This window comes from Choloepus didactylus, chromosome 12 (genome assembly GCF_015220235.1).
Source record: "Choloepus didactylus isolate mChoDid1 chromosome 12, mChoDid1.pri, whole genome shotgun sequence".
Lineage (NCBI taxonomy): Eukaryota > Metazoa > Chordata > Mammalia > Pilosa > Megalonychidae > Choloepus > Choloepus didactylus.
This window is the reverse complement of record NC_051318.1, coordinates 4,519,795-4,541,887: the sequence shown is the minus strand read 5'-3', so window position 1 is coordinate 4,541,887 and position 22,093 is coordinate 4,519,795. Positions and strand designations below refer to the sequence as shown.

General features: G+C 42.0%; 1 protein-coding gene across 7 annotated transcripts in view; it reads left to right on the top strand.

The window, feature by feature from the left end:
- The window catches only part of NBEA (neurobeachin), a 637,956-nt gene that overhangs the window by 533,026 nt on the left and 82,837 nt on the right, over positions 1–22,093 (top strand). For all 7 annotated transcript variants that reach the window (XM_037800588.1, XM_037800589.1, XM_037800586.1 and 4 more), the window contains one exon: positions 3,372–3,484. In XM_037800588.1, coding sequence (XP_037656516.1) covers positions 3,372–3,484 — 113 coding nt within the window. The remainder of the gene's footprint in view (positions 1–3,371; positions 3,485–22,093) is intronic.

Genomic DNA, 22,093 nt, shown 5'->3' with positions numbered 1-22,093 from the left:
AATTCAAATCAAAATACCTATGGATTGTCCATGTTCTGAGGCTTTATGTGGAAAGTTTTATTTAAAAATGCTTTAATGTAACTATGTCAGTAGTTTATTTATAAAAGTTATTGCATTTATTAGAATTTAAATGTTGCTTTCAAGCTTTCTTAATTGAGAAATTACTAGCTTTTTTGTCAGCTTTTGTTTTCAAAGAGCCTTCTAGAGAGTTAATTAAACTGCATTACAAAAAAATCAGGACAGATAATTTTCGTGAGTTGTGACCACTGGAATGAATCTTGTTTTTGTGTGTGTTTTAAAAATGATACGTTTCCTTTATATTTTTTCTCAAAAATAGCATTATATTGTTCCCTTTACTAGAAAATCAGTTCTATTAAATGGCTAGTATCCTCAAAGATGTTTGCATTCCTATGATACATTTAAATATCGAGTTCATGCAAATTGGCTTCTTTTTTTATTTTATGTGTATGCCTGGCAGTTTTCTTCTTAGTATCTAAGTTTTAAAACCTTTATTTGAAATTTTAAAAACAATATGGCATCTAGTTTTCAGCTCCTAAATGATTTATATAATTAATACAAATATATGTTATATAAATAGCATCAGTTTTATCCTATAAAAATACACTTAAATACTGGAAGACCTATTTTTCATTGAGATTTATAGATTTTTAAGGAAAACAGTTCCCCAGGAGATGGCAGGGCATTAAATGGCATGGGCCCATTTAGGATCCCAGAAATAGCTGTCCCTGGCCAGTCTAGACTCTGTGTATGTGCGCATGTATGCATGTGTAGAGAAAATACCGAGAGAAAGCAGGTGTCTAAGTTCATGTAGATACGAGCCATGAGTGGTAAATTTATGGTAGGGGTTTAACGGGACATGTCCAGGCACTAAACGCTGATGAGAAGGCCGCAGATCCCCGTGTGTGCATCCGCACCGCCCTCGGAGCAGACTTGGAAACACGCAGTGTGTGCGCCCGTGGCTGAGGTCCCAGCGGCCGGCGTCTTCCTTGGGTGTAACATCGCCTGCACAGTGCCCTTCCCTCGCTCATGTATTTCCCTGCCTTTGCAAACCCTCTTCCTCCAAGGACAGCCTTCTGCAAGTTTCTTTCTTTTCTTGGCTTATTTCTGTTATTTAAATTTTGGTTTATTTTATCCCATTTTTATCATATGCACACTCACTCATTCAACAGACATTTATTGAGCAGATAGTATGTGCCAGGACCCAGAGATGAGCACACACATGCACACACACACCCCACGTACATGACTGCACGGACTGGTGGGGAGGCAGCCGGTAAGCAGTGTGTGCATTTGCTCGAGGGGTCGACCTGGGTGCCGTGGAGGGAGGACACGGGGAGACCCTGACCTGACTCTAACCGCCTCCCAGGCGCACAGAGGGGAAGCAACAGTCTGCTTTTTACCACTTACAGAGTATGCAGTACACACTTAGGTAAATTTACACATTGAAAACCATCTGTCATTTCGTTATAAAATGCAAAGAGATTTAGATAATAGATAAAATAATCCTGCCATAAAGTGTTTGCTATATGAATTAATTAATTTGGTTTGATGCTTTTAATTGTGAGCAGATCTACTTCCTACTCAGATTGTGGTTTGTTTATTCTATTTCACAGCCACATTTAGCAATTGCTGTAAGAGTAAGTATCATTTAATGTCACTCTGTGATGCCAAACAAGGTGATGTATACATTTCTGTGTTACTGTCATTATGCGTGCATGTGTGCAACAAGATACTGGGTAAAATCCGTATTACTAAATACCAGTGAGATTGCAGTTTATATGAATTTGAGTGGAAATTTAGAAAGTTACCCATAATTAGGTCATAACACGTTTACAAAAAAGAAAAACCTTGTCTGGCAGAAATTTTCTTTGGACCCTGTTCGTTTAACAGAGATTCTCTGGATTTCGTCTGGTGCCATGTTACTGGCACTCTCTGTTATGAGGGTAAACCTGTGCGTGCACCCCGCAACTTCCCACACATGCTTCACAAGCGAGGGCCTGGAGTCGGCATTCTGCCAACCCCGACCTGAGGTTGCCCAGTCGAGTGCAGCAACCTGATCCAAAAACATTCATGAACTTACAGGAGTGAAAAATGTGCATTTGACATCTGCCTCTGTACTTACTTACTGGCTTCAGAGCACCTTAACTCACAAATTCTCTACACTGATTCTTGATAAAAGCTAATATATTCTTCTGTACACTGGGAATATGATTTTTAGGTGTATGTGCCTTATTCTGGAACAGCATCGCACAGCCTGCAAGTGCACAGGGCAGCAACGCGGCAACTCCACCCTCGCGTGCAGGGCCCTGGGCTGGGGGGCGGAAGAGAGGGGAGCACGGAGGCCCACACCTGGGGAGCACGGATCGCCCCTGCTCGGGGGCCACACCCGAGAGCACAGCTCAGCCCTGCTCAGGGCCCACACCTGGGGAGCACGGCTCACCCCTGCTCAGGGGCCACACCCGGGAGCACAGCTCAGCCCTGCTCAGGGGCCACACCCGGGAGCACAGCTCAGCCCTGCTCAGGGCCCACACCTGGGGAGCACGGCTCACCCCTGCTCAGGGGCCACACCCGGGAGCACGGCTCACCCCTGCTCAGGGCCCACACCTGGGGAGCATGGCTCACCCCTGCTCAGGGGCCACACCCGGGAGCACAGCTCAGCCCTGCTCAGGGCCCACACCTGGGGAGCATGGCTCACCCCTGCTCAGGGCCCACACCTGGGGAGCACGGCTCAGCCCTGCTCAGGGCCCACACCTGGGGAGCACGGCTCACCCCTGCTCAGGGCCCACACCTGGGGAGCACGGCTCACCCCTGCTCAGGGGCCACACCGGGGAGCACAGCTCAGCCCTGCTCAGGGCCCACACCTGGGGAGCACGGCTCACCCCTGCTCAGGGCCCACACCTGGGGAGCACGGCTCAGCCCTGCTCAGGGGCCACACCCGGGAGCACGGCTCAGCCCTGCTCAGGGCCCACACCTGGGGAGCACGGCTCAGCCCTGCTCAGGGGCTGTGGGTCAGAGCAAAGTCCCGCAGTCACAGGTCCTTGTATAAGAGGCCAGGAGATGCTGTCTCTCCCGGGAGGAAGGGAGATCAATTCTGATAAACAGCTGACAGGCTCCACCACAACTTACCTTATAAATAGTAATTCTGGTTACTCATTTCTTATCGTTGCGCTAAGAAATTCACTTGGAACACATTGTTGTAAGTGTGCTTTTGATTGAACAAAGGCATGGTGCAGTAAACAGGAGTTTGTTTTCATCTGACACACAATAACTGCCTTATCTCTTACAAGAACAGAAGGTATTTCGGAAGTAAATAATGTACATAAAATTTCATTTCTCTCTTTCTTCACTAGGACGGACGTATAATGATCTGAACCAGTATCCTGTGTTTCCATGGGTATTAACAAACTATGAGTCAGAAGAATTGGACCTGACACTTCCGGGGAACTTCAGGGATCTATCAAAGGTGATCTCTAAATGCATAGAAGTCCGTTTTCTTCAGAGGACTATATCCTAAAAGCTTCTCTACCAGTGTATACGCACCCAGTTAATGTTTATAAGAAATCTTGTAAACGTGGTTGCCTTGTCCTTTGGCAGCCAGTGTCCACAAGCCGTCAATCCTTGGCATAGACATGAGGTCACCGGCGACGCGATAGTTCTGGCACACGCCGAGGCTGTGGGCCGGGGGAGAGACGGGGAGGGTGGCTCGGATTTCTGTGCTCTACCAGTCACGGAGCAGGATGGTGAGGCACTTCTGTGACATGTTTCTTGGGTGGAAAGGCATGTTATCTTGACCATAAAATATACACACACACACACACACACACACACACACACACACACACACACACACACACACACACACACACACACAACCTGGCAGGAGGAAGACACAAATGAGGGATGAGAAATAAAAAGCATAATTGTGGTTGGTTCGCCTCATTTGCCTGGACACTGATGCTTAGTACCTGGGATACTCAGCTGTTTGAAACGCGGTGAGGAACTGGGAACTGGGCCCGAGAAGCTTCTCTGTAGCCTGAACTCCTGTCCAAGCAGACCCCAGCGTTGTGTACGGAGCCAGGGCGGGGCCTCGGCCTGTTCACACTGAATTCTTCTCCCTCCTCCATTGAGGTGATGTTCTGGGTTAGCAGTCGACAGGTGATGAGCATGATGAGCATGTGTGCGTAGCTTTCTTGTTTTATCTGAGGGGCTGGGTGTCCTGGAGAAGGGCAGCCAGATCCCTGGGAGTCAGGAAATGTGCAGGGATCAGATTCTCTAGAAAAAGCGGGGAGGGGCAGCCTTAGGTGGAGGAGGACTAAAGCTCCTTCAATGACATTGAGTGTCCAAAAATGCCCGAAAAGTCCAAATTGTGTTTAATGTATCCTGAGTAAGTCAGTGATGCAAATGGTTAAACCTTTTTAAAAATCTCTTTGTAAGATAGACTTAGAGCCTCTCTTGAAAGTTTGCTTCTTGGCATATCTCATTTCTTTTTTTAATGGAGGTGAAATTCATGCAACATAAAATTAACCATTTTAAAGTGAACACTTTGGTGGCATTTAGTGCACTCCCAGGGCTGTGTCTGCTTTCTGCCCCATCGCGTCCCCCCCAGGTGTTCCAGGGAGTGGGGGTGTAGGAAGCATGTCACAGGCCCCCTCTCTGCTCAGCTTCTCTCACCCAGCCTGATGTCTGCGCGGTTCATCCCGCCGTGCAGGGTCAGATCGCCGTGCCTTTTATGGCTGAGTGTCCGTGGGTGGTGGGTCCTGTCTGGTGGCCACCAGGCTTTTCCCTCTCTGGCCGTGCTGAGTGACGCTGCTGTGAACGTCCGCCTACAAGTGGTTGTGGACCTGTCCTCAGTTCTCTGGGGTGTACACCTGGGAGTGGAACCACTGGGTCCCTGTTTAACTTTTTGAGGAATCTCTTATTTCTTTTTAAATAGGGTTACTGTGCATTACAGAGGTTTTGTTTTTTTTTTTTTTTTACTTGAGGCAGAGATAGACTTTGTGAATACTTTAGAAAGTCTCTCCATCTGGTCATTGGAAGTTGGGGCAATTTGAAGAAAAAATATGATGTCTTAACTATACGGAACTTGAAGAGCTGCTTTTTTGATATATTCGTTGTGGGGTAACATATGGAACTGAACCAGTGAAAGGGGTGGATGTGAGGAGATGTGTCAGAGGGAGTACGACATGGCAATTTAAAATTAACCCCATGAATGGTTTTTAACTCAGCGAACGCTCTCTCGCCTTGTCTCTTACTTTTGAAAGCTTTTGAAAGCTAGTGCCACCTAAGTTGAAGTTGCGTATTCCAGGACCTGCTAGCTGTGTGACCTGAAGCGAGTTTCTCTTAGCCTCAGTTTCCCTGTTTGTATACGACTGTTCTACCTTGAATAGTTGTTATCAAGATCAAATGATGCATGTATTTAAACATAGCACTTGTCATATAGAAGCACTTTGTGAATATTAGCTATTATTACTACTTATGAAATATCTCCCAGGCTGTTTTTGAAGCCCGTTTACTAACTGTTCCTTATTCTTACCTGTCATTCACTCTCCAGTTCTCTCATGTGACTTCCTGATCAGATCTTCGTTGCTCGTCCATTGCATGTCTTACTTATCGGATTCTAGGTGCTAAAGGAATCCAGAGATCAATTTACCAGCATCTTACTGAAGGTCACACAGCTGGGGAAAGCTAGCAATTGAATTCCAGCATGACTGCAAATATAGTGATTTTGCCAAAGTGATTCAAGTGAACAAAAATCTTGGACTATTCCCCATGAGCAAGTCTTTTTTCAGGCTCAGGGAGATAGAAGCTGTGTAGTTCATGAGGCCGTCCTCACTGAACAGTAAAATCACTTCCCCCGAAATCAAATGCTGAGGCTGTCTGTTCCATAGGACGACCGACACGGAGGCAGGCAGGGACGGTTAGAACCGGAGCGCGGGAACCAGACTGACTGTGTTCAAAGCCTGATTCTGCCTCTTCCTGGCTGTGGGGCCTTGGACGGTGTCATTCAACTTCTCTGTGCCTCAGTTTCCTCACTTGTATAATGGAGACAATAATAGTAGCTCCTTCTATGGCTGTTGGGAGGACTTGATGAGTTAATAAATGGACAGAACTGAAAACAGTACCTGGCACATAACGTTAGCTAACACCATGTATATAAAAATAATAGATCATGATAAAAGGCCATATCCTCTGACTTGTCTTTCAAATAATGATGATAATTATATACTACCATGTCCACATTGGTAGTAAATGTTTGAATGAAATGCATCTTTGACACGACTTGCTAAAGTTGAAGTTTAATCTTCAGGTATAAAAGAAAACCGAACTAACTCATCAATGTGAGGATGAAAACTATTAAACTGGTAGTTTTTCAGCAAAATCACTGCATATGTTCTATTTACTGTTGAATAACCATTATATATTATATGCTATAAAAATATCTATAAAAAGAAAGTTAGAGTGTAGCTTCTCAGGTGGCATGATACATAGTAACACATCAAGACGTCATAAACTGATTACTTTTATGGCTACTTTAGATTCCTTTTCAAAAAGGAAAAGTGGTGGTTTTTGTTGGAATCATCTGGGATATTTTGCTGTAAGGAAAGTTGAGTCCAAGTCTTTTCTTTCCTTCATTTCTTTATTTGTTCTTTTAGTCATTAAATCAAGAAAAATTACCCAGCATTTGCTATATGTCAAACTTGGCAGGGAGCACAAGAATGAGTACACGTACATAATCCCAGCCCCCATGGAGGGAGGGAAAACTGGCGACAGAGCTGTGAGCCCGCATTACTGAGCACATATTCTGGCTGGCCTCAGAATACCATCCCAGCCGGAGAAGATACAACCCTCATTATGATGAGTGTGGATCGTAAAGGGCATGTGGTGAAATACTTGCTAGGAATTACAGCTTTTTTGTATACCTAGAAATTAGGGGATAAATGAAATGAGGAAGTCACTGTTTCTAAAGTACCTGGAAGATAGAAACATTCTTCAGGGTTTGCTGAGCTGATCTGCTTAATCTGTATTTCCTTGGGAGAGCTCTTCTTCCTGTGACTCTCCTGGCCTCTCCTTCCTTCACATAGTGTTGGAGAGAAGAGTCACCAGACGGAGCCTCGGAAATTAGGCCACGTGACTGCTAACCGTACTTTTGCCAGCATGGAGTCCTTCTCGTTGTGAACATTTGAAACCAAGAGCTCTTAAAAGATAGATAGCATTTTCCTTCATTTCTTCTGTATTTTATGCTTTAGCAATTTGTTCTTTATATTCTGTCAGACTTAACACGATAGGAAAATGTTAGCAAATTAAAGCCTCTTGATGTGTTAATAAATTACTCTTGCGTTGTTCCCATGCTTCACTGCATTTCTTAATAGGAACTTCTTGCAAATGGGCTAGAAAGCCAGGACTATCCTTAATAAAAATCATTAATAAACAAGAATTTAATGTATGAAAATACATCATATTATACGCCCAATGGGAAAGTGACATTTTAAATATAATAATATAATTGGAAAGAAAACCTGCTATAATGTAGTAGTGCCATAAGTGAGAGATGGCCACTAAGCCCCTGGGGTTCTTGTAGTTTTATCTGTACCACAAAAGGAGCTTTAACGGAGAGTTTGTTACTCTTCAAAAGTTCCAGGGAAAATTGGAATGTTTGAATGATATCATTAAGCAGAAACATTCTAAAAGACCCCTACAGCAAAAGTAGTTGTTTATAAACAAAAGATTGGGAGTCCTAAACCTAATCCTAGCAGTGAATAGTACTAGAATTGGTTCCTTAATAAACATTTGTGTACCCAAGTAATTTTTACATTCTGTAGTTTATAAAAAAACATTTAGGAAACTATGAAACCTACAACCCTAAAAATATTGGATTTCTTTTCTTTCTTTCTATCAGCACATTATAATGACCTCATAAAATTCTGCATTGTATCAATTAGGAGCCTTTCGAATGGCAGTTTCAGAAAACCCAAATCAAATTGACTTAAACGATAAATTCATGCCACTGGTTCTCATAACTGACAAATCCAGAGGTAGGTTTTGATTTCAGCAGGATTTGATCCAGTGGCTCTGACAGTGCCATGAGGATCTGGTTCCTTCCGTCTCTCTGCTCGGCTTTCTGTGTTATGGGCTTGCATTTCCCTCCACTTGGCCTGAACAGCTCCAAACGCATTAGTAGCAAAATGACTGCGACAGCTCCAGACCTCACATCATACCATCCAAAAGAAGGCAGAGCAACTGAGATAGCTCCCATGGAAGACAGAGGAAACCTTTCTTTTCCAGAAATTGTCTCCTCGAATCTCCTTGATGCTCCTTATTTCCTCCATCTCAGAACCCATCGCTAAAGCCAGAGGGCTGGGATAAGCCAGTGATGCCCCATGCTTGGGTTTAGAGGTGGAATCAGGATCACCCAAGGCACCTAAGAACAGTGGTGTGGGAGCTTACCAGAGGAAATTTTGATTCCTGTTCCCCAAAGAAAGGGCTGGTTGGTGGGCAGCAAACAATTCTCTTTCATAAGTATCAAATACAATGTATTTGAGAATCTCTCCTTTATAATTTCTGTAATCTGGAGAGTAGAAAATAACTTACAGGGCTATACCACATAGCTGCTACATAAAAGGGTCTTTGCAGGGTGCTGAGAGGACTTTAAGGTATAGTCCTGACCATTAGGAATGTCCATTGTTGAGGAAAAAAATAATCAAAAGGAAAAATTTCAACAGGCAGTACACTGCTTCTCACTCATAGATGTAGATACATAGTGTATTCTCATATATGGACATTAAGTGGAGTCAGAGATAAATGTACCACAAAGCCAATGATGTTTATGTTTCGAGGCCCCTCTACTTTAAGGAACTCCTTCCTGTACCCTGCCCATAATTTTATATTCAGAGTTTTATGTTCATTTTCTTAAAGAGCCCCTCTCCTCCAAACTGTAGCAGCTTCAAGCCTCACAAAACCCAAGTCTTCCCCTGAGTGTGGAGGAGGGAGCGCTGTCTTGGGTGAGTGTGGATGGCTTCCTGGAAGAGGCGAGCGGGGACAGTATGGGGGGTCCTTGAACAGCCCCTGCCCCAGGTAGGTTTCTTCCCAGCCCTCACCAGGCCCATGGTTCCACTCGCAGATGTACCTCTTGCCTGCTTCCCTTAAAGTATTGACAAAATAGTGGTTCTGATTTGTAACAAGTACATGTTGAAAAGTTATTAACTTAATGTTTCTAAGGAATTGTGCAGATAAGAATGAAAAAAGCAGAAGAAAGTAAATGAACGTCTCTGTTCCAGAAATACTTCCCCTGATGGGGCTTTGATGATTCGGACAGGGCGACGGGGCAAGCTGGAGCTGGAGTTGGTTCTCTGGCTCTTCGCAAAGCCCTTATTCCAGCCATGCCACCCACTCAGTTCTCATTTCTGTAGGAAGCTGAATTTTGAGGTTTCTGCTCTTTATTAGATGCTGAGAAAGGTTTATCCTGAAATTAGCAAAGGTTGTCTGGTTTTCTTTCTTTGGATCAGTAGTAGCCTTGAGAGGTAGTAAATGGAACGTGGTAGACAGAGCTCAGACTTTGCTCCCATGTAGCTCTGCCACATACTGCTCCTTAGACTGGCTTTCTGACTCTCTGACCTTCTGTCTCATCTTCTTTAAAATGAATGAGATAATGCTGACATAGTAAGAGTTGTGGACAGACTTAAATGCACTGAAGTAGGTGAAGAAGCACCTATTGAAATGCCTGACACACAGGTGGCATTTGGTAACACAGCTACAAAGCAAAGTTTCGTAATTGCAAGTTGAGGTTTCACTGTCTTTGGTATGACTGAAAAAAAATCTGTTGAAACATTAATTTGATTTATTTTTATTCTAATAAAATAAAATAAGCAATACCTTTTAAATAATTCTGTTTTACCATCTCCTGAAATTATTAAATTATCAAAACCTTAAACATCAAAGTACTGGTTAAATTCATTGTATATGAAAACTAGAAATCCACATTTATTTAGACTAATATGTTTATATTTGATATAACTTCTATTCCTAATATTCTTACTCCTTCCTTAGCCCACTCAATTGAACATTTGAAGATTACAGAAGCAATGAAAGTTCCTCATCAGTAAGATACATCAGACCGCTTATTTGATTAGATATTACAGGTTGTTTATTGCAGTTACTGGTTAGAGGTTATGTTTGTCTGACGTGATGAACAGCGAATGAAGCAATCTGCCAGTGACATGCCTTTTCAATACTCAACCAACAGTGAGTGTAGAGGATATTTTTTTTCTCCATTTATATAGAGTTTACCTCCGGAGACGTGACTTATCGTGAAATCCATCTTAAAACACACTGTGCTGGTGCTTCAGTCCTTTACAAATACGCGCATGAGCTTTTTTCTTACATTGCAGTGGTCACGTGACTTTGAGGTGAGGCCCAGCCTTGCTCCTTAAGGGGTGAGTGGAGTTGCCCTGCCCGCCACGCCCGCTGGTCATCACAGAGGCAGGTCCTGCTGGAGTTGGCGCGGGCGTGAGCTCACACACACAGTCGTTGAGGGGAAAAATATATTTTGTTAACACAGGAATTGTTTGACAGATGATGATAAGCATAACCATTTTCCCAAATTATTATGTCACTTAAAAAAAGGAAGTGATAATGCCTTGAGGCTTCGGAATGCGGTCATGCAAGGGGGGGCGCCGAGCGTGACTGCCGCCCCCACCCCCACTGCTGCCGCCCGAGGGTGCCAGGGAGGAGAAGGCTCCCGCAGCTTTACCTTCCTGGGTGCCCCACGCAGCCCAGCCAGAGAGCACAAGCTCCCAGTTATTTTAAGGCTCTTTTCCCCCATAAGTTAATATCTAAAATGGAATTGGTTTTATTTACTTCAATATAATCTACCTTAGTGCTTAATTTTTGACACCAAAACATGAAATATGGGCAAAACTACCATGTGTTAGTAGCTGACAGTGATGATACAAAAGACAAAAGTGTGACTATCATTTCATTGATAAGCCATCTGAAAAGGAAACGTACTGCCAAACTTGACATGTTTGTCTAAATGTATTTTAAATGCCGCCTTGACTTATAACCCACAGCATGCTGAAAATTGCTTTGGTTAGGCTTGCTTATTATGGCACTGCAGAAGGAGAAGTATGGTTTAAAGACAGGGTATTCGTGGCCAGTATTTGGGTACTGCTCTGAACTCTAAAACTAAACTCATGGAACAATCCAAGCTGGAAACAAAACTTGCAAGGGTAAAAAATGCAAAAGGACACCAATTTCAAAATCACGTTTACTCAACTTAATAGCTTTCTTCATTTGCTCACTCTTTCATTTCACAAGCATTTATTGCCAGCTTACTCCGTGCCACCCAGCTGCATATTATGTTCTTTACCTTCTAATTGAAAGGAAGGAAGAACGGACCAAGAAAGGCAGACACAGAAGAAGGCTGACTCACAGACACTGTGACAGCTGGAGATGTTGGGGTTCACTGCTTGCTTGACGCCTCTGTTGCTTGTTGGATGTGTGATGGCAGCAGGAAGCTTTCAGGACGGGGGCAGAACTGCCAACCGAGTCCTGGGATCTGGCTCCTTATGGTAGATGTCCCCTTATCCTTTTTTGTTCCTTTCAGAGAGAGGGGGGCTGGGCACAAATACTAGAGCCTGGTCTGCTTTGAAACATTTAAGCTATTAAAGAAGGAGCTGGGACAAGAGCCCTTCGTAGTCGCCATCCTGAGTCCTCGGTCCTCGGGGAGTGTGCCTGCCGAGAGGAAGGGCCAGCCTTGGGGCTTCTGCTTTCACAGCCTCGTGTCCCCTCTGCAGGCAGAGCGTTGGGGTCCACCTCGGCCAAAGGCCGTGCCCTTTGACCTTTCCTTCCAGCTGAAACGCAATATGAAAGGTTAGAGGTGATCTATGGCCACATCACTACCCCACCACTTCATGTTTAGAGAACTTGTAAGGCTGACCAAGATTTACAGTATCTCACCTGTGCCCTCATGTTTTTATGTGAAACTGGTTCATTTTCATTAAGACAGTTAAGACTGCTTGTCTGAGGAATTGTCCTGGGATATTTCTGCCGTGCACCTCCCAGCTGGCAGGCACGGTGACAGGCGGGTCCCTGGATTTCCTCATCGTGTCCCCACAGCTCTGTTACGTGGTTTGCTTGTCCTCTCGTGACCCTGTGATGTTATCTCCCAGATGCCCTCCAGCCTCCCAGAGGCCCTGGCAGTGGTTATCCGCCATCAAAAAGCCCCCACGACACCCGACAGGAGCGAAGTCAGATCTCCTGCACAGAAGAGGCAAAGGGCATGCGTGGGGCGAGCCTGGACACCCCGAGGCCCGCGTCGTCACCCCCTGTCCCCCCACCTCCCCGCAGGTGCTAATAAATGTTGCCAGCCAAAAGGCAACTTTGGGTAAAAGTTTGTTTCTTGGTAATATAATCAATTGTGTTATTTCTGCCCTGTGAAAGGACACAGAAATTCCCTCAATTGTAGCAAGCAAATCTTAATCTTAACATTTCCATTTATGAATGCTTCATTCCTTCAGGTTCCGTTTTTTAAGAATGTATTTGTGAATTCTTAGTGATTAGCTGAAGATCACCTGATAATGAAACGGTGTGTTAAGCAGATTCGTAGTGTGCATCAGATTGCAAGGGTGAGGTCTAAACCACGTTAAGAAAACAAAATACTCACACATTTTAGAACACAAATTTTCAAACTAATCATTGTAAAGTTTTCTTATCTGTAAGAACAACCCTAAAACATAAATACCATAGAAGGAACTTAGTTGAATTTATGAGGTTTTATTTTGATTTTGCACTGCATTTTATTTTATTTTGGCTTTTTATTATGAAAATTTAAAAATATAAAGGTCCAAGAATTAATACCCACTTACCCAGTCACGGAATGTAACAATTGTTGACATTCTTTTTTGTCTTCCTAAAGCATTTTAAAGTAAATTAAAGAGATGATACTTCACCCCTTAGACTTCATGATATGAAATAATATTAACATTCTCCTATATAATTAGAATACTGTGATTACCCCAAGGCTTACAGTAATGCCCTAGCACTCTCCCGGTTGTCAGGTTTTCGCAGTTATCTTGCAAATGTCTTTCTTTTTTTATTGAGATTGTTCACATACCGTACAACTGTCCGAAGATCCAAAGTGTACAATCAGTTGCCCATGGTACCATCATACAGCTGTGCATCTATCAACGCAATTTTTTTTTCAATTTTTGGAACATTTTCATTACTCCAGAAAAGAAATAAAGACAAAAAAAGGAAACTCAAATCCTCCCATACCCCTAACCACTCCCCCCTCCATTACTGATTCATAGTTTTGGTATAGCACATTTGTTACTGTTGATGAAAGAATATTGAAATACTACTAACTGTAGTGTATAGTTTGCAATAGGTATATTTTTTTCCTATATGTCCCTCTATTATTACCTTCTAGTTATAGCATCATACATTTGTTCTAGTTCATGAGAGAGATTTCTGATATTTGAACAGTTAATCACGGACATTGTCCACCACAAGGTTCACTGTTTTATACATTCCCATCTTTTAACCTCCAGCTTTCCTCCTGGTGACATACGTGACTCTGAGCTTACCCTTCCCACCACATTCACACACTATTCAGCACTGTTAGTTATTCTCAAAACATGCTACTGTCACCTCTGTCCATTTCCAAACATTTAAGTTCACCCTAGTTGAATATTCTGCTCATAATAAGCAACCGCTTCCCATTCTTTAGCCTCATTCTATATCCTGGTAACTTATAGTTCATGCCTATAAGTTTACATATTATAATTAGTTCCTATCAGTGAGACCTTGCAATATTTGTCCTTATGTGTCTGTCTTATTTTACTCAATATAGTGCCCTCAAGTTTTTTTCATCAACCCATTTTTTTTTAAGACGGTTTTGTTCACACACCATACATTCCGTCCTAAGTAAACAATCAATAGTTCCTTGTATAGTCACATGTTTATGTATTCAGCACCATTGCCAGTATGTAGATGAGAATATCTCCATCTCTTCCAAAAAGAAGGAGGAAGAGTCAAAGAAGGTAGAGAGACAAAAGGAAAAGAAAAAAGAGAGAGACAGCTAGAAAGCAACGAGAGGAAAGATAGCATTAAACTAAAGTAGAATTAAGAGTCAGACAACATCACCAATGTCAAGAGTCCCATACCCTTCCCCTATGTCCCACCCCATATGCATTTAGCTTTGGTATGTTGTCTTTGTTATATTAAAGGAAGCATAATACAATGTTCCTATTAGTTATAGTCTCTAGTTTGCATTGGTTGTATTTTCCCCCCAATCCCACCCTATTTTTAACACCTTGCAATGTTGACATTCATTTGTTCTACCTCATGTAAAAACTTATTTGTACCTTTTATCACAATCGTTGAGCACCCTAGGTGTTCCTGAGTTACACAGTCCCAGTGTTTATCTTTCCTCTTTCCTTCAGGTGTCCCACATGATCCTAACCTTCCTCTTTCAACCATACTCACAGTCATCTTTGTTCATTGTACTTACATTGCTGTGCTACTATCTCCCAAAATTGTTTTCCAAACCACACACTCCTGTCTTCTATCACCCTGTAGTGCTCCCTTTAGTGTTTCCTGTAGAGCAGGTATCTTGTTCACAAACTCTGTCATTGTCTGTTTGTCAGAGACTTTTTTAAGCTCTCCCTCATATTCGAAGGACATTTTTGCCAGATATAGGATTCTTGATTGGTGATTTTTCTCTTTCAGTATCTTAAGTTTATCACCCCACTTCCTTCTTGCCTCCATGGTTTCTATTGAGAAATCCACACATAGTCTTATCAAGCTTCCTTTGTATGTGATGGATCACTTTTTTCTTGCTGCTTTCAGGATTCTCTCTTTATCTTTGACATTTGATAATCTGATTATTAAGTGTCTTGGCATAGCCCTAGTCAGATCTGTTCTGTTTGGGGTATGCTGCACTTCTTGGATCTGTAATTTTATGTCTTTCATAAAAGATGAGAAATTTTCATTGATTATTTCCTCTATTATTCCTTCTGTCTCTTTTCCCTTCTCTTCTCCTTCTGGGAGACCAAAGCCATGTACGTTCCTGCATTTCGTGTTGTCCTTCAATTCCTGGAGACATTGCTCATATTTTTCCATTCTTTCCTCTATCTGTTCTTTTGTGTATAGGCTTTCAGGTGCCTTGTTCTCCAGCTCCTGAGTGTTTTCTCCTGTCTCTTGAGATTTTCTGTTGTATGTTTCCATTGTGTCTTTCATCTTTTGTGTTGTGCCTTTCATTTCCATGGATTCTGCCAGTTTTTTTGAACTTTCGATTTCTACCATATGTACACCCAGTGTTTTCATTGTACGCTTCATCTCTTTTGCCATGTCTTCCCTGAACTTTTTGAATTGATTTAGTATTAGTTGTTTAATTCCCGTATCTCATTTGAAGTGTAAGTTGTTCCCTTAGGCCATAACTTCGTTTTTCTTAGTATAGGTCATAGTTTTCTGTGGTCTAGGCATCTGATTTCTTTGGTTACCCCAGTCAGGTTTTCTGAGACCAGAATGGGCCCCAGTCTTGGAAGGAGGTAATAGTATCCGATTTCCCCGAGGGTGTCTTAGAAGATTGACACACCCTGTGAGGCCTCAAGTCACTATGCTTTTCCGCCAAGCAGGTGGCACCTGTTAGCCTGTAGCTCCAGGCTGGTGTAAGGATTTGTGGGCCTGTGGCTGTTTTACCCAGGCTCTGGGGTCTAGTTCTGAATGGAAGGCGGGTAGTAGAGCTGAGCCCCACCCCTTTCCTCTTAGAGAAGATACACCCCCTCAGGGAGAGGTCATTAGCATTTCAATGGTTTCTTTCTGCGTGTGCTATCTCCATCCTTGTCTGGATCAAAGCACTGGGAATTGTAAATGGCTGAGGCTTTCTCCACTGAGCTGAAAAAGAGACAAAAAGACCCTTTCACGGCCTGTCTGTGGCCACCCTCCAGTTCTCCAAGGTCATTCGGCACCAAAAGCATCTGTCTGCGTGTTGGGGATTCATAGCTTGTATTGAGCAGTCCACGCTCATTAATTAAAACCCCGGTTGGAGCTCAGCTGAGCTATATTCACTTGCTGGGAGAATGCTGCTCTCTAGCACCATGAGGCTTTGCAGTTTGGGCTGTGGGGGGAAGGGGTCTCAGCTTGGATCTGCAGTTTTCACTTACAGATTTTATGCTGCGATCTCGGGCATTCCTCCCAATTCAGATTGGTGTATGATGAGTGGACAGTCATGTTTGTGCCCCCGCAGTTATTCCAGATTATTTACTAGTTGTTCCTGGTTACTTATTAGTTGTTCCAGGGGGACAAACTAGCTTCCACTCCTCTCTATGCTGCCATCTTCTTCCATTCTCCCTCCCAAATGTCTTTTAAAATCGATTTATTTGAGCTGGGATCCAGCAAGGGCTGCACGTTGGCACCTTAGTCCCCCCTTTCTTCTGTGCTGTTGTCTCGGGGTAGTCATGCCTGCGTCCTGCACGATTGAGCCCCACCTCCTGGATTCCTCTTTTCCCCCTCATGTTGTCATTTAACCTGTTTAAACTTGTAAGATTTAAATGTATGATGATTCAAATAACAGCAGTTGGTAATAGGAATTATTTGAAAATATATAGCCTTTTTTGTTCAGTGGTGTTCCAGTTTGTTAGAGCTGACATGCAAAATACCAGAATTGGATTGGCTTTTATAAAGAGGATTTATTAGATTAGAAATTTACAGTTCTTCGGCCATAGAAGTGTCCAAACTAAGGCATTAACAAGAGGTTACCATCACTGAAGAAAGGCCAATGGTGTCCAGAACACCTCTGTCAGCTGGGAAGGCACGTGGCTGGCATCTACTGGTCCTTTGCTCCTGGATTGTGTTTCAAAATGGCTTTCTCCAAAATGTCTCTGGGTGTCTGTCTTAGCTTCTCTCTCTCAGCTCCTGTGTGTCCTTGCTTGTCCTCTGTCAGTTGGGAAGGCACGTGGCAGGCGTATGCTGATCCTTTGCTCCGGGTTCCATTGCTTTCAGCTTCTGATTCCAGTGGCTTTCTCTTTAAGCATGTGTGCATCCTCTCCTAGCTTCTCCAGGGCAAACTCTGGTCTTCATCTCTTAGCTTAGCATCTCCAAACGTCTTTCTGTCTGCATCTCCAAGCATCTGGGTCTATGTCAGCTCTGAGCTCTCTCTCTCTCCCTGAGCTCTCTTAAGGACTCGAGTAAACTAATTAAGACCCACCTTAAATGGGTGGGTCACATCTCCATGGAAACAACCTAATCAAAAGATCCCACCCACAATAAGTCTGCACCCACAAGATTGGATTAAAAGAGCATGGCTTTTCTGGGGTACATAACAGTTTCAAACTAGCACAAATGGATAAAATATGAAGTTATTGTAATTAATTAAAATTTATTATAGTGTTCACATTTGAAAGATACTTTGGGTTCATAGAACTGAAAAAGCCAGCTAAAATTCTGTACATGGAAGAAACCAATTTCTTGTTGAAACAGTAAAAAGGGGTGTAAAGGGAAGACTAAAAATCTATCTTTTCCCACATCCTGGAGGTAACTTTTGTTAGTTTCTTTGTATATTCATCACATATTTTTTCCCTCTGGATATTTAAGCAAAACTATAACAACACATATATTATTGGATTTTTAGGGAATACAAAGCTGTATTCTCTATTTTGCAATGGATTTCTTTTTCCAATTACCCTAGTACTAATGATAGTTTTCTATTACCTATAATCCATTTACCACAAAACCATTGGGTTTATCTGTCTAAAGCATAGCTCAGATCTTGGTTCCCCCCTGTTAAAACTGTTCTGTGGCTTCTGCTCCACTTCTAATGAAGTCTGTCTCCCCACTCTGGGCTGCAAACCATGCACGACGTGGCCCTCCTGCCTTTCTCATCTCATCCGTGCGTCCTTCCTCTTGCCTTCCCCAACTTCCCTTCTGTTCCTCGGGGGTGTCAGTCGGAGCCTCCCCCTGAGCCACCGTGTTAGCTCCTCCTCTGCTTGACTCTTCCTCCCCTGATCCCAGAGGCCCGGATCCTGCTGTCCCCGTCTCGGCTCCAAGACGCCCCTCCTTCCCTTCCACCCGTCACGGCCTCCCTGTGCTTCTGTTTCTGTTGTCTGCAGAGCACATAGAGCTGCTCTTTTCTTGTTTGCCCCATTGTTCCTTTGCATTCTGTCTCTCTGTCCCTTCTCCCGAGCGCGTGGGTGCCCGGCACGTGGCTGCGGCTTCAGGAGAACGGGCCTTGGCACACCCCTGCCGTAGCTCTTGGGTCCCGGGTAGTTCCTGATATGCAGTAGGCACTTGGCTGATAGTTATTGAATGAAGAGCTCTTGGAATTTTTTCAAACATGCCATTTTGAATAGCTGCATAATACACAGCAGTGTGGCTGTATCATTGTTTATTTAACCAGTCTCTTACTGGACATTTGGAATGCGTCCAGGTTTTTGCCATTCCACACAATGCTGTGAAAAATATCTGTATATCCGCATCTTTCCATATTATAAATTCCTCAGAGTGAAATAACTGAATCAAAAATAAGTACTTTTTTTTAAAATATTAACAGTTGCCCCCTAAAAAATGTGTAACAGTTTATACTCCCACTGACAGTGTTTTGAAATGTGTTTTTCTGTACGTGGCCAGCACTGAATATTGTGAAACTTGTTATTTTTGACAATCAAGTAAAAATGTTTTTTGTTTGACATTTTAAGAATTGCGAGCATGTATTGATGACTTGGGATTTCAAATAAAAGAAAATCAGCTTAACCCGGCTGTGCTTTAACAGAGAGAGTTTGTTGGCTCCGACGCCTGAGAAGTGCAGGGACGGTTAGCTCGGGGATGCCGGGGCCGAAGGGGCCGCAGTGCGGCCATGTGGAGGGCTGGACCAGGCACGGCGACCTGCTCGCCAACCTCAGAACCTTCTGGAAGCCAGTCCAGAAAATGGGTGCGAGGACAGTGTCGCACGCAGACGTCTAGGTCTCCTACCCCGATGGGTCCGGGCAGCGAGCCCTTACCCTTTCCTGTCTGTGCGAGCAGAACCCTCTCACCACGGACATGGCGAGCCTTTTCAGTTCCTCTCAGTATGCCAGAAACAAGTTTTATTACTATTTCTTTAATTGAATTTCTCCTCATAAACCTTTTTTCTTAAAGATAGCTGCCTACTTTGATGGCCCTGGTGATGCCTCCGGTCAGCCCACCCTTATGTTTGATTTGTTTATTCAAACCTGTCTGGCTCTGTGCCCACAGTTCTGTTCCCTAATGCCCTTTCAGTGCCTCGTGTCGTACTGTTTGCCCAATAAGTATTTTTTGTTTTTATAATGTTTGTTGGTCATTTTTGTTTATTTTAGTTAATTAATTTTTAGTTATTAATCAATATTTAACTAATTTAATTAAATCTAATAGAAGGTTTTAAACTTTCAGTTAGAACTTTAGGTGGAAATATCTAAATAGCGGGGCTATTTAAAAAGCTAAATGCCCTCTTTAAGAGAGAAGGAAACGTGTTCTGCTACAGTAACTATAATAAAAATCTAAAAAGATTTCAAATTAAATTATAAATTTCATTAAGCATAATTTTACTTTTTCACCACAGTTTCACCATTTGTTAAATCTAAATGGTATTGGCGTTGCATTATTTGCTTAAATTTTTAAAAAGTAACAAATTTACAAGCCTATCAATTTATATATAAGTAGGTAGGCAGAGAAGCAGATAGATAGATATTCAGGGAGGGAGGTAGGTAGGTAGATAGATTATAGATAGTGTATCTGTTTGGATCGCATAACAAAATGCATCATCCATGATGAAATTCTAGTTTCCTAGACATTTTAAAGCTTTTTTTTTTAATTGATTTATTGCTTCTTGAATATTAGAAGCAGAATGATAGAAAATAATAAATGCAAACTTGATCATTTACATTATGTTTTATGAAATTCATTTCTAAGTGCATTAGGTAAAAATCAAATTAGAAATGTATTTTTTAAAGATACTAATGGAGGCATATACAGATTTAAATAATGTGCAGCTGTTTCCTACAAAGTATTTTTCTGTAAAACACTCAAATAAAATGACTTTGATGAAGCTTGAGTTAACTAAAAAATGTAAACATTTATTTTATCCCTTTTCCAGTAGCTGAGGAGAAAGCTGGAAAAGATTAGAGTAAGGGTCACGTTGCTTTTTCAAGAATGTTCTGTGAGGTCTTGCTGAACAAACAGTATCAGATAAGATTCACCCTCAGGGATTACTCAGACATTTCATGCATCTGAAACATCTATTAGCATATTCAAGACAGAGCAAAGTATTAAGTATTATAAATGTTTTTTTTAAAACATAGAATACCTACTTAGAAAAACATATCTGTACATCTAGAAAAGTGTAAAATATGTGTGCCATTTTAAATGGAAAACTTACTGTTTGAATTCAGTAACAGAACTTACATTCCCCTTTATAATAATTACCCTTTTACCAAAAAAGAAATTACATACTCATTTTAAATATTATTAATATTCTGTGTGACGTTTCAATGAAATTATACTGACTTTTTAAAATGTGTGTAAAAAGATTTCAGAAATAACCAGATTCAACATAGAATAAAGTTTAAGCCTTAGACCATTTTTTTAAATGTATTTAAACAAAGTTTTTTGTCTTCATATTTTGTTTTGCAAAAATGGATACAAAAGGCTTTAGGAACCTTAAAATATTAATGATGTTGTGCACAAGAAATATAGCTTCAAAAAAGTAAATTGTTAAATTAGTCTGTGTTAAGTCATAATTAAAGTTTAAAAAATTAACAAAATTTACAAGTAATTTTAATATTCAGGATAATAACCCTTGCATCTGAGCATTTATTATGGAAATTCTAACAGACTTTTAACCACTGACATAATTGTATTGTTCAGATTAGGCTCCTGGGACTAAAAGAAAAAGCTCACAAGGAATTTATAAGCACATCTTTTTCTCTAGTGTAACATTATTTGTCCCACTGAAACACTCATTTTCTACTACTTCTCTTGTGAAAATTAAGCCTTGGGGGGAAGTTCATAGTTAATTAGTAATGTTAAATTTTGAAATAAAAGAGTTATATTTAGTACTCTTCTTTTGCTTTCTCTATAAACATTTTTTTATATTATAAATGTAAAGCAAAATAATGTGACTGTCATATCATAAGAGTGGGTTCCAGATGCCATTAAACCAAACCCAGAGAAAACCTAGGCTAAGGCAATGTGCTGTTAGAAATCATGCGGGCTGTGTACTAGAAATTCTTCCTGATTAGGTCTGCTGAGAAGTTTAAGACAAGGATCCAATTAACACATGTTTTTTTTTTTGTTTTTTTTTTTTAATCTTCATTTTATTGAGATATATTCATATACCACGCAGTCATACAAAACAAATCGTACTTTCGATTGTTCACAGTACCATTACATAGTTGTACATTCATCACCCAAATCAATCCCTGACACCTTCATTAGCACACACACAAGAATAACAAGAATAATAATTAGAGTGAAAAAGCAATTGAAGTAAAAAAGAACACTGGGTACCTTTGTCTGTTTGTTTCCTTCCCCTATTTTTCTACTCATCCATCCATAAACTAGACAAAGTGGAGTGTGGTCCTTATGGCTTTCCCAATCCCCTTGTCACCCCTCATAAGCTACGTTTTTATACAACTGTCTTCGAGATTCATGGGTTCTGGGTTGTAGTTTGATAGTTTCAGATATCCACCACCAGCTACCCCAATTCTTTAGAACCTAAAAAGGGTTGTCTAAAGTGTGCATAAGAGTGCCCAACAGAGTGACCTCTCGGCTCCTTTTGGATTCTCTCTGCCACTGAAGCTTATTTCCTTTCCTTTCACATCCCCCTTTTGGTCAAGAAGATGTTCTCCGTCCCACGATCCCACGATGCCAGGTCTACATTCCTCCCCGGGAGTCGTATTCCACGTTGCCAGGGAGATTCACTCCCCTGGGTGTCTGATCCCACGTAGGGGGGAGGGCAGTAACACATGTTTTATTGGAGGGAAAGAAAAAGGCTGCGGGGATTGGAGATCCGCGTGCTAATCGCAGTGTGTTGCTGGGGACCGGGATGGTCGGGGTTATTTCC